Source organism: Glycine soja, chromosome 12 (assembly GCF_004193775.1).
Source record: "Glycine soja cultivar W05 chromosome 12, ASM419377v2, whole genome shotgun sequence".
Classification (NCBI taxonomy): domain Eukaryota; kingdom Viridiplantae; phylum Streptophyta; class Magnoliopsida; order Fabales; family Fabaceae; genus Glycine; species Glycine soja.
The window spans coordinates 14432939-14446877 of record NC_041013.1 but is presented as its reverse complement, the minus strand read 5'-3'; the positions used below and the strand labels follow the sequence as shown (position 1 = coordinate 14446877).

General features: G+C 31.8%; 1 protein-coding gene across 1 annotated transcript; it reads right to left on the bottom strand.

Annotated features, from left to right (window-relative positions):
• Positions 1 to 6969: 6969 nt before the first annotated feature.
• LOC114380004 (shaggy-related protein kinase eta-like) lies at positions 6970 to 12181 on the bottom strand. The gene is made up of 12 exons (XM_028338878.1): positions 11961 to 12181; positions 10662 to 10754; positions 9920 to 9979; positions 9534 to 9806; positions 9372 to 9446; positions 9234 to 9290; positions 8708 to 8848; positions 8546 to 8596; positions 8370 to 8465; positions 8014 to 8097; positions 7724 to 7825; positions 6970 to 7493 (listed from the first exon to the last, which is right to left on the bottom strand). The coding sequence occupies exons 1-12, from the start codon at positions 12093 to 12095 to the stop codon at positions 7398 to 7400; spliced, it is 1263 nt and encodes a 420-aa protein (XP_028194679.1). The 5' UTR covers positions 12096 to 12181; the 3' UTR covers positions 6970 to 7397.
• Positions 12182 to 13939: the final 1758 nt, after the last annotated feature.

Here is a 13939-nt window from a genome sequence, read left to right as displayed (position 1 = left end):
AGCACGTACAACATATTGCGCTACAATTTAACACTGGTTCCTAAATAGGAACCTACACTTTCTCTTTAACACTGATTCCTAAATAGGAAACCTACACTTTCTCTTTAACACTGCGCATTTACACTTTTCTCAAGATAACACTGGTCGGGTTATTGTACAATTCACAGCTTACAACACAAATAATGTCACATCAAGAGTTAATCACACACTTATTCACAACCAAAAATCATTCATAATTTCACATCTCATAATGTCACAATCCACCATCACATGTTTTCACGTATTTCACAATTCAACACCTGTTCTACTTTACATTTTTACTCAATCTCAATAACAATATTATAATCTCAAGGGAACATATCATTCCATAATTCATCACATATTTCATTTATAAGCACTGCTCATGAATTATACAATACCATGACCTCACACTCATGTTGCAAACATGTTTAACACAATTACGCTACAATTTAACATTGGTTCCTAACTAGGAACCTATACTTTCTCTTTAACACTGCGCATAAACACTGGTCGGGTTATTGTATAATTCATAGCTCACGATATAATTAATGTAACATCAAGTGTTAACACATCCACTTATTCACAATCGAATATCATGTCCACACTTTAACATCTCATAACATCACATCAACCATCTCATAACATTTCCAATGATATTCATAAGGTACAACATACACATGTTCATCAAATTTAACCATAATATTCTCAAACTCCAACACTTAATAATTTTTGGAATCATACTATAACACTCTACAATATTATTTACATAAATTGTTAATATAAATAACTACCTCTATATATATATAAACTAGCATACATCATATTGAATTACAAGTTACAAAGTAAGCTTTCAATGCACAAATTCTAAATAATTATATGAACACTTTGGTCAATTTCAATTATGATATTAATTTTTTAAATTATATATAAAAACCTAAACAGCAAGAAAAAGAGAAAATACAAAATCAATATCTCTCTAAATTTCTCCTTACTTTATTTCATCAATTCATATTAATTAGAAAAAAATACTCGATTTATAGGGTTCACGCTCAACACAATAGCATATCAATTTCACAACAATTGGTCTGTCAAACATATATAATTCACTGTAATAATTATAAGGATAAAATGAAAATTGCAAAAACACCCCAAAACTCATTCCAATTGATATCTCTAAGGATCCCTACACATGTTCTCACTAATTCCCAATTGTGAATAATTCATCCCTTACCTCTAAGCGGGCTCACGTGTCTTCAGCCATCGATAGTAGTATCTCTAGCGGTTCCCTGAGATTCCTCCAATTTTTTTCCTCTAACTGTTCTGATAGAGTTCCCAAACGTCAAAGAAACAAAGAAGGGATTGAAGCCTCCACTTGTATTGTCATCATGCGATTTATTTTTCTCCATTCACAAATATTATCTCAAAAATCCCAACGGTGAAATCGTGCTAAACTGAATTTCGAACAACATATCCAAATTTCATGAAAATCCAACGGTTAACGAAACCGAGATCGTAGTTTTTCCGAGACAGCTCTGGGTTTCTTCGGGAAAGAAAAATGTTACAATGTGAGGGGCATTTCTCTTAACTCAGACAAAATATCGAAATTTCCAACGATTAAAATTCTCGAAATTTGGTTGCGAACGTGGTGCTCAAATTTCATGACGATCGAACGGTGAATGAGTTCGAGATCGTCATTTTTCTGAGACATGTTAGGTGGCCTACAGGAAAAAGAGAGGATTTTGGGAGAAGAGAGAAAAAACGAAATTGTGAGACAGAGGAGGCTGAGGAGTCAGTCTGAAAACTGACCTATCATGTTGCTATTTATAGCTAGGGGCATTTTCGACCTATTATTTACTCTATTTATTTATTATTTTATAAAAATAAACTTTATTTTATTCTCTATCAAACAAATAAATAAAATACCTTTTTTATTTTCTCTCAAATCATTATTTTAATTAATAATTATATCTCCTTATTTATTTATTTATAAAATCTCATCATTATTTTTTAAATTCTATTTATTTATAAATAACAATTCTTTTTAATCTAGTTTACGAAAATTGGAAAGTTACAACAACAACTACCATCTCTCGTCCAGAGAGAACTAATTGAATCAAACAACGCCACAACGGGTTTTAAGCAATGGTTAGCTATTTAGATGTTTAATTATTTGGTTCTTCCTTTCTTAAGTGTGTCACTTTTTTTGGGTAAAATGATTATGTTTTGGGTTGGGTTATTGAGTCTTTTTATGATGAGGATAAATGTATTTATGATGATGACGACCTTTGCTCCGAGGTTGACTATATGTCACGATAGGTAGTAGGTAAAGATAGAGATTGAAGGTTTTTTTTATATGACTATTGTGACATATCTATTGGAATGGAGCCTATATGGGGGTTTGCTTTATATTTTTATCTTCTTTGTATCACATTGATGTCAGAGGGGCACATCATGGATCCAGGCTATTTTTGTAAAATACAAATTAAAAGGGAGTGTAATAGAAATATAGGAAGTAGAAATAGAAATTCCCATAACATATTAGTACTATCATTAGCCACAAAGGTAAGGCCCACGAAATTCAAGCCCATCAATATATGTATATAAAAGGTGAAATTCTCGAGATAAAAAACTATTTGTTCTCATTTATTACTTTCATTTCCTATATTAGGGAAAGTCCTGACTTAACTCTCGGATTCCCTTTGCATGAGTCCCACCACCGCTGCATTGAAGGAGTCCACATAGTAGAGTTTAAAAGAGACACCACATCTGAAAGGAGGAGATCATTCTAGTATGCTCATGTAATACACTTATAAAAACTACTAAAAAATCCATATGAAACTAAGTGAAGCCCAAGCGTGATTTCTTAAAATCAAAGATATATTTTCATTTATATTAACATGTGTTAACAAAATGTAATTAGATAACAAAACATTTAGTAGTGGATAATTGTAATTTAATAAAGAAAAATGCTTAATATTTTTATAGTTTTTCATAAAGGTACTCAATCATTAATTCAAACTACCATAATTGAGAAAAACTAATTAACTATTAATGCTAAATTTGTTAATATATTATCAACAACTAATTTAATATGTTTTTACAATTTTTAACTAATTGTTTTTTATTTGGGTTATCTTGTCATAATAAAATGTATTGTAGGTTATTATGAATTCATATAATAATATAAAAATAATATAATTATTTTGTTAAATTGTATACATTTCATGCTACAACAACCACAATGTGTAATACACATAACTACAAAAACCTTAACATGACAATGACTATAACCCCAATTTAAAATTGGAAGGAATATTATTCTCAATGTGTTCGACTTTGGAGATTGCTTAGAATTCATCTTCTAATGTATGCTCAATTGTATATGTTTGGAATGGTTTTGAAATTATGCTTCCATTTAAGAGTTTTGTTCACTGCCTCCAACACAAGGCATGGTCAAAGGAGAAAAAAAATGAAAAGGGTTTGGATGTTATTATCACATGTGATAGGTTGGACAAAATGGAGTAAGAGAAATAATATTATTTTATTTTTTACTACACTCATTTTAACATTTTAACTTTGCAATGTTGATAGATTATGTTAAAGCTATCATGTAGGGGTGTACACGTAGGGGTGTTCGCGAGCTAGTTTTGATCAAATTTAGAACTCAATCCAATCAAATTTGATCAGTTTGGTTTGGTTTGGTTTTCACAATTTTTTTTGAAACCCAATTCATTCATGAACGGTTTGGTTTAGTTCGGTCCAACAGGTTATCCATTTAAATTTGATCTTTTTTTTCTTAGAACTATTATTTTACATCACGATTCATCCAAATATCCAATACAATTAATTTAATATTATTAAATGTCTGAAAGTAATAAAATTGATTCATTCAATATCATCAACATAATTTTTTAAAATAGACTAATACAAATTAAAACATAACATTCTTCAACAAGATTTACCATAATAGTATGAATCACCGTTATTTCCTACAAACTAATTTCTAGCAATAAGTTTTGCTGCAACCATATTTGCTAAAACAAATGAACAAAATATGATCCATTAATATTATAAACATGGCAGAAAAAAAAATATGAAAAAAGGTGAAACAAATAATAATGTACCTGACATTAATACCTTAAGAAGTTTCAACACTAGTAGTCCCAACACTTACAGTTCCAACACTTGGAGTCTCAATATTAGCAATATTTAAAGTCAAATCAAACAACTCTAAAAAATTTGATCGATTTTGATCGGTTCAGTTCGATTTTGATCGAATCTATAAATCTAAACCCATGACCAAACCCATACATGAACGATTTTGATCAGTTTGGTTCGATTTTGATCTAAATAAATAAATGATGATCCAACCCAAACTGTTCAGATCGGTTTTGGTCAATTCGGATTTGTGGGTGACCCGTACCTGTGAACACCCCTATGCACACGGTTGAGTTTGACTAAACCTGTCACCGAATCCTATAAAAAAATTCAGGTTGGGTTGGATTTTAGAAATTTTCTATCATACTAACAACATTAGAGTCACCCTGACATCCTTTCCCAAGAGTAATAGTTTTTTGTTTCTTATCAATATACCTCTTAGGGTTTTTTCCTATTAATCTCTCGTATGTTTTATCAAATTAGTTGTTCCATATTTAGAACTATTAGCCTTATATGATTTGCGACAATAAATGTAAAAAACATCCTATCAAAGTGAACCCAAACACAATGGGTTTTCTTCTTAGCACCTTTGCTTGTGAAGATGGAGCTGGCATCTCAATCAAACAGAGATATAATCCAAAATCTTATAGGGTTATTATTGTTATAACACCAAAACAAATGTGAATACAACCAAAACTCTATAATATAATCTTTATGGAATATATTTAGTCAATTTTTTGATTGGTACAATAACACATTAAAGGCTCATGACCCATGGTATAACGAAAATCATTTAGTAGTGTTCATTGTCTCGAAAGATTTAAAATACAAAACTTGTTATCCAATCCATTTAGTAGCAGGATTAATTGGATTTGTCCCAAACACTTAAAAACCCAACCCAATTTGTTTGGGTCAAGTTGGTTTAGTGGGTCACCGAACACCCCTACTATCATGGACATGGTTAGAGTAAAAACACGGAATGTGAATATCTTACTATTGAATTTGTATGCTAATCCCTTGGAATAGGGACAAATCCAAAAACTTACTAAAGGAGTTGATTTTTTTAATTGTTTAAATGTGTCTTTTAATAAATATATTTTTAAAAACAAATATTTACTATTTTTATACATAAAATGATACTAATTTTTATTTTAAATGATAATAACCTTAACAATTATCAATACACAATTAGTTTTACAAAATTTTAGACTAGTTAACAACTTAATCATTGTAGTAATAACAACAAACATAGCTAACTTTACACACTAGCTAACCTTAACCATTATTGTAATAACAACATACATACTTAATTTTACACTAGTTTACATTAACCAAGTTTTATATATATATATATATATATATATATATATATATATATATATATATATATATATATATATATATATATATATATATATATATATATATATATAATGCCAAGGGAGGGAGGCTAGGGCTCTTGCCAGTCCCAACAACATGTGTCCCTAACCATGGAGAATGATGTCATGTAATCCTATGTGAGTGACCTCGTTTAGTGGAACGATACTTTATTATTGTTATTGTTAGTTTCTTAAATTACCAAAAGTTATGTGATTTTTGTCTATCATGAGAGACTAAAACATGTTTATGTTAAAATATAGAGACTAGAAGCATATTAAATTTTTATAGACAAATCGATATTCAAGTTATTTTTTGAGAAAAAAAAATCATTTTATCCATAAACAAAACACCAAAATCAATTATGAGGCAGGGGATGTGAATGCTAACAAGACATACCCAAAAACTGAAAAACTGAAAATTGTCACCAGCCTACAAAAGAGGAAAAGAACACTACCAAGTACTAATTTGAGCATATGACTCACTAATGTGACAGTTCATTTTTATGTTGTGTTTGTTATTTTGCAGGGCAGTACCATGTTTTTCATGTTTAGTATAGTAGTTATATCGCGGGTTCCATATTTTGCTATAGGTTTGTGTTACAAGAAGTCATGTAAAACATATGTATTCATTTTCTTTGTGGTGCATGGATGAACACTCCTTCTGAGTCTTTTGTTAGCATCTTTGTAAATAAATTTAGTTACTTGAGAAAAAAGGTTAATTAATTGAAATTTAATTTAAAATCAAATCAAACCAATTTAATCAGTTTTTTTTCTAAATTCAAACTAAATCAACTCATAATTATGTTAATACCCTAGTATCTTTGATTGATAGTAATTTTATTTCGTTGATTACATTATATTATACGTTCAGAAACAACATTGTTTAACAGAATTTACCATTAGAGCGGATAACATAGCATTTAAGAATTGCTGCTTAACCAAATTTTTTTATAAAAAAAAAAAAACATCTTTTAAGTTCATTTAAACAATTCATTTAATGTTATCATCGGAGGAAAAAAAAACTTTTAAATCTGAGGTGAAGTGTAGGACCACCGAAAAAGCTTCTAAACAATTCAATATGCATAGTGGATGATCTTAAAGCGTTAGGTTTGTGATTCTTTTTCACTTATATATTTTGCTCCCAAGTCCTAACCATATGTGACTTCAAATTCTGACTTAGACTTCAACACAAATAGAAATGAAATATAATTGAATATATAGCAACGAAGTATATTAACCCTCATCTCAACGTATGTTGTTAACAAGTCACCCTAAGTGCACACACCCTTGTCATCAACATAAAGAATTCATATTTTTTTCTTCCGTAACCAACTTTTTGATTGAATCCTTTCTTCTTGTCCACATATGACAAACAAAATCTTCTTGGGTAGAAGGAACGGGGTTACTAGAGTATTAAACAACGAGAAAATTTCTTGTTTTGAATCAAGAGATTGTTATAAACATAATATAAACGACATCCTGAATTTAATCTCATAAAAAGCAAGCCAAACTACTATAGGGGCCCCTCAATTCAGCTGGGCCCCTCTACCTATGAAGACATGATTGCTATCATTTTATACTCCTAGCTTTCTGAAATCTGACCAAAACAATATACAGATGCAGGGATAAGTATGCTTTAACTTGAATGAAATACTACACAGAATCACCAACTTTCAAGCTTTACCGAGCAACCAACACATGTATACATCTTCACAAGGGGGAGGAAAAACTGCATATTATGTTGGGACTCCCAGTTATACATAGGCCTCAAACAGCCCTTCTGTTGATTCACATCGATCACTATGTAGGTTGACTCATCGTTTCATTATCCCTTTACATCTATGTACCGGCAGAATGCGGGAAGCTGAGACCCATCTGCCGCCTAATATGCTCTGGGATGAGCCTATTGATCAGTTCAGGTGATGCTCCAGCTAACTGTAGTTAAGTTTTCATTGCAGAATGATTAAGATATTATTCTGGTGTTAAATACTGTTCACAATTTTGATATAAGAGAAATTGTTAATTGGATTCCCTTGTGTTTGGTTTGGATCATGCAGAACAGATGGTAAAGTAAGTAGTCATACAGATATACATAATGAACAGTGGACAAAGCAACAGCCTTGACACGTCACATTTAATAAAAAAAATACGACTAAGATATATACCTCCTGTTTGAAGTTGAAAAGTGGGGGCAGTGGACGGCCATTAGGTAGCCGGGCATTTGGTTCGCGAAGCTCATCAAAGAAAGGATGTGCACATGCTTCCAGCTGAAATAATAAAAGCCACCAGTGAAAATTAAGCCAATTGAGTTAACTAAATTAAAAAACATGCCATAAGGAATATAGATATAATATCACAGCAAGAAGGTTAAAATAAGCAAACTTTTTCCTGTGTATGTTTTCCTTTTATTTAAAGGGGAAAAGTGAAGGGAGGTATCATAGTTCATCCTACTCACCGCAGTGCAGCGGAGACTAGGTGAATATTGGAGAAGCCTTGATGCAAGGTCAATTGCTTCAGGAGGCATTCGCTTGTGGAAAACCTGAAACATAGAGCACCAAAATAAATGCATAATTCACTAGCCAATGCTTTATCCTATTAGTGAGGTAGTAGGTTACATCAATCAATGCTATCATGCTCATCAATTACAAAACAAAGAATATGGAAAGCAACCTCAAAAACCTAGTTGTAACTTGTAACGCATGCTATTGAATTTGATTTTGACAACTATTTTTTCATCTTTTTAATCCCCATTTTAAAGTCCAATGGCAAGTGATGAATATCAAAAGGAGGATGGATGAGAAATGTCATTACCTTGTGCCAAGGATGAGCTTTAATCTGAGGGAATCTAAACTCTGTATAATTTGGGTTCATACAACGGATTTCCTCGCGTGTTGGAGTACCAAGAACCTACAAGAAGACATCTAAATAATTATCTCTGCAGATATATTCTGCAATCCATGGAGACACTCATATAGAAGGGACATCACCTTGATAATTTCCACAAGTTGGTCCACTTGGTTTTCTCCAGGAAATAATGGCTATACAAACATTAGAAACTACGTGAAGTCAATATAACATATCCCAGAAAGAAAGCAAAAAAATCTTAAGTATCAACAACATTAATGCATAGATTTCCAGAAATTTATAACCTGTCCTAGAAGAAGTTCAGCAAGAACACAACCAGCTGACCAGATATCAATAGAAGCTGTGTATTCTGTTGCACCAAATATTAGTTCTGGAGCCCGATAGTAACGTGAACATATGTATGAAATGTTTGATTCACCCTTGACCTGATATAAATTTTTTGTGGAAAAATAATATCATAACTATATCCTACCAAGTGGTGAACATGAGAAGCTTCATGAAATTGATAATTGAATAAAAAATCCACATGATGCCAATCGATAACTTTTCTTCTATTTATTTTTCATATAATAGGAAAAAATGGGTCAGAGTCAAGATTCTTGGCATCATTTTCACTTCAATTGCTATTTACTAATAACAAATCATCACATAAACAGGTTAAATCAATATTGCATTTATGGAAAGATCTTATACAAGTTTTAGCATAGCTATGTCCGGTAGGAAGAATTTGATTTTAGTAGTCCTCCATTATCATGGTGGCATATGTACATGAAGCAATGATGTGTACAAGAACAATGCAGACCAACATACCAGAACTTTGGCACTCCCAAAATCACATAGCTTAACTTGGTGAGTAAGAGGATGAACCTGTAGTCATATATGCAAAAGGTTAAGATTTAGAATAAATGAATACAACTCATAGAGGAAAAGCATTGAAAGAAAGCATACCAAAAGATTTTGAGGCTTCACATCCCTATGGCAAACTCCCAGTGCGGTATGGATATATGCTAATCCCCTAAAGATCTAAACATCATATCCAAACTCGATTGTTACAATGTTATAAAACAACACATGAGCTAAATTCCAAACAGAGAATAGAAAAGTTCATACTTGATATGTATACAGTTTCACATAGATGAGAGGCATTCTCTGGTTCATAGTAGTGTAGTGCTTTATAACTCGGTACATTGATTCGGGAACATATTCCATTACCAAGTTTAGAAAAAGTTCATCTCTGCTTGTTGTGGAGAAGAAACAGTGCTTCAGGGAAATTACATTAGGGTGATCCATTAAGCGCATTAACTGCAATTCACGATTTTTGTACCGCCTGTCTTGCAAGACCTTTTTAATAGCCACTGCTTCTCCAGTCTCCAAGCACTTTGCCTATATTTTAGGTAAAAGAGGAATGCCATCCAGGGGTGGAAAACAATGAGATATGTGACAGCAGAGAAAGCTTAATAGGAATATTTGTCATCTAGGTGATTGTTCATCCATACCTGAAAAACAACTCCAAATGATCCAGTGCCAACAACACGTTCTGCCATGTAACTGATGGTCTGCAGGTGGTATCATGGAAGTAATCATAACAAATAAGTTATTTACGAAGAATAAATTTTATTTTTTTTTGGACTCCAAAGATAATATATATTAATGCATGAAAAGTACCAGTAGTACTAAAAGATACATAGAATATAATACTTCTGTAAAAACATAACAAACATCTCAAGAACAAACCACAAACCCTGCCCTTCCAAGAAGCATTAAATAAAAGCTAAGGACATTGCTGAGGACCACTGGAGAAAAGGGACATTGAAATCCCTTTCCCACCCCTTCAACCAAGCCCACATAAGGAAACTCAGATAAATATCACCAATTTTAAGCATAAATTTATTGAACCATCATAATTAAATTCTTCAAAATTATACATCTTGTAAGAGCTAATATATTGTTGGCGAATAAAAATTATCAGATGAGGTAAGCACTGGGGAAATAAGCCAAACTCTGATTGACAACCAGTATTATATCTTTGGAAGGCCTTGAATATAATAGGCAATTTATTAATTTAGATTCCCCAACCACTAACTCTACTTCCACTCTATCCCCATAAGGAAGTGAACCATTATCAAAACAATAATCAGTATATACAATAACATATATTTATGAGGGTATGAAATGAATTTTTTAATAAAAATTGTAAGTTCAGGAGGAAAGGGGTTGGGAGTTAGAACACATTCTCACCTCTTTAGGTTCCCCATTTTTGCCTCCAATTGTGGTGGAGATTATGTGGCCAGTGACAGCATCATTCCCCTCAATGACAGTAGCTGACATATCCTGCAACTTATAACAAGAATTAGATATTTAATGCAGTAAAGCAAATCTCCTAATACAGTACTTGAATGTCAGATTTTTATTGATACAATATCAATCATATTTAAATTTAGCTTTACAGATATTGTCATCAATAATTTTGTTTAGCAACGTCCACAAAATATGGCAACAACATGTGCCTATCAACTATCAAACGCATGCCGTGCCAGACATGGCAACAAACATGCATATAGACAGTGAAGTTAATTTGAGAAGATGCAAATATAAGGAAAGGGGGTATCTCATGACAGTTTACTGGTTGAAACAAGTGTTATGAGAAGAAAATTGCATGGCAATGAAACATATGAACCAGAGGGTTACCAGAAGAAATCAGACAAAGTTCAGAATGTGAAGTTGAAGAAAGGCAAAGTGTAAAGAGCTCAAAGAGCACACACATAAACTAAAGTTAAATCAGGTAACCGCAGCTCACAAGAAAGCATAAAGAAAAACTTCAACGCTATAACTTAAGACACAATACAGAGAGAATCTAAGGACACTAATTCCCTGAAGCAAAGCAAATTATAACCGTTTGAACTTTTGAACAACAATCCACCACAAGGGAAGTAAAGGAAATCACACACACAAACCCCAAAAAATGTAAACAAAAACTATACCCCCATAATAGACCATATAATAGCACAGAATTAACATAGCTAAAGAAAATTAACAGTAGATTAGAGATAAGTGAAAGAAACATAAAAATGTTAGAATGTGAAATAAGAATGTTAACTCAGGTCAGCTAAGTACACCTAATCAGAATCTCTCTCCTTGAATTAAAGGAAACAAAAAATCAAAGCACAGGATTCCACATTTTCACATTGATTCCTTTCCTTTTCTCCGACACCTAAAACAGAAAATTCTAATTTTTTCTTCAGTGTTAAGATCCCTACCAAAAAAGCATCAACCAAAACACACTCCAAAAAAGTAAAACCTAATTTTCTTTTCTATTTTTGGAGTTCGTCAACGAGAATCAACATCGCTCTCGAAGAAAACAATAACCATTCCGATCAGCGGCGTCGCCGGAGAAAATCTCTGGCGAGCACGGAAAACCGGTAGATCGGTCGAAACTCCGGCGACGCCGGAGCTTCGAGGCGAATCGACGGAGATCGGAGCTCCGGAAAGTCGGAAACCACTCCGAGGGTTCGTGAAGAGTACAATGAGCGGAAGTACCTTATCTGTCTCCATATCGGAGCTCCGGCGAGGAACTTCGGGTTGCGGCTGAGACTGCGGCGGTTGCGACGGATGTATAGCCGCCGCCGCCGGTTTGTGGTGGTGGTGGTGGTGCCCCAAGGGCAAGGAGGCCATGTGATGTGAGAAACACTCTTCTTCTTCGTTTCTCTCTCCTCTTCCCTTTCTCTCTCTATTACCTTTCTTCGTTTTTCTTCTCTCTCTCTTGCCCTGTTTTTGTTCAAGAAGAGAGAAAGAGTGAGTTCACGCGAGTTTAGGGAGATTGAGAGCACGCGCGAATCAGGGTCGTCCAGTTTCTGCGTGCGGTGATCGTGATGAAAGGGAGCAGTGATCTGGTGCCGTAAGGGGCAGGAGAACCGAAGCAAATTCGATGTTCGTATAATGTTACGTACTTGCATGCAATATTTTGTAAAACAGTTTATCTAGAGAATTTAAAACGAAAGGTAGTGCTTCATAACTCAAGTCCAAATTGATGATAAATTTACATTTTTATATTTAATCTTCTTAATAAATATTTTGATTTTTTATGATAAATATATATATATATATATATATATATATATATATATATTTAACGTTTGATGACGTTAAAAGACATTTTGATATTTTCTTTATTTATTAATTAAATATTCATTAAAAATCATTGTGAACACGAAACATCCGATGCATGGTTCACGCAGTTAATATAGTATGAACATCTTTGAAAACCTCTTACAAAAGAAAGAAAGAAATGTAATTAAAATAAACACATCTTAAAGAAAATTGATTCATTCAAAATGAAAACGCTGTCCTACATATATGCATTTATGACTTTGTTATGAATTGTCAACTTAAGAAATAAAATAAGAATGAACATTAAATCAAATGTACAGTTTGATCTATTTAAAATTGAATGAGTCTTTTTAACAAGTGATCATAAGATTATATGTATATTATACAGTTATATTAAATATTTTAATTAGTTGAAAAATAAAATATTTCATAACAATATACTAAGTACTTTTTAACCAAAATTTTTAAAATATTCACTAATAAAACTCATGCATACTATTTTTTTCAATTAATTAATCTTTTACTTAGATATTTATTTATTGGGAAATACTTTGAAAATAAAATAAAAAATTACAGCTCCTTCTCATAAGTACTTTCCATTGGGTTTAATAAATTATATTACTGATATATATATATATATATATATATATATATATATATATATATATAAGTATATAATTTCTATATGCATATCCAAATAATGTAAAAAATATTTTAATTTTCATTTATTATAATTGTAACTATGTAGTATATTCTAATAATTTGCTCGGTTTCATCTCATTAGTGCACAGCACTCCGTAACTTCATGAAAAATAATATTTTTTAAAATTTAATTGGAATATATTTGAGTGTAGGATTTTTGACACTACTATTTAATTAGTACTAATTATAAGACTATATTTGAATAAAGGTTGAGAATAAATTTTAAAAATTTTAATGTACGAAATAATGAAGAAAAAAAAACTACTACTTTGAGACAAAATATTTTAAACTCTTCCAACTGCAATCTAAACATACATTAAATTTATAGATTAGAAAATAACCTCTTTTATTTTTAACCTGGCCAATTTTCCAATTTTAGATTTTATTTTATTTTTCAGCATTAGTTGTTTTCAGTTTTTACCCGATTCAATAGTTAAAACCTAAAACAGGTAGTTATATATTGTATTCTAAACTATCCTTTATGTTATAGAAAAAGAAATATCCTAAAGGAAGAGAAGGGACGTTCAATTGAATTTATTATCACTTCACATAAGCCCCAAAATGTAACATTTGGCAATCATATATATATATATATATATATATATATATATATATATATATATATATATATATATATATATAGAGAGAGAGAGAGAGAGAGAGAGAGAGAAGCTGGGAATTCCAGAAACCTCTGGTAACTGCTTTTG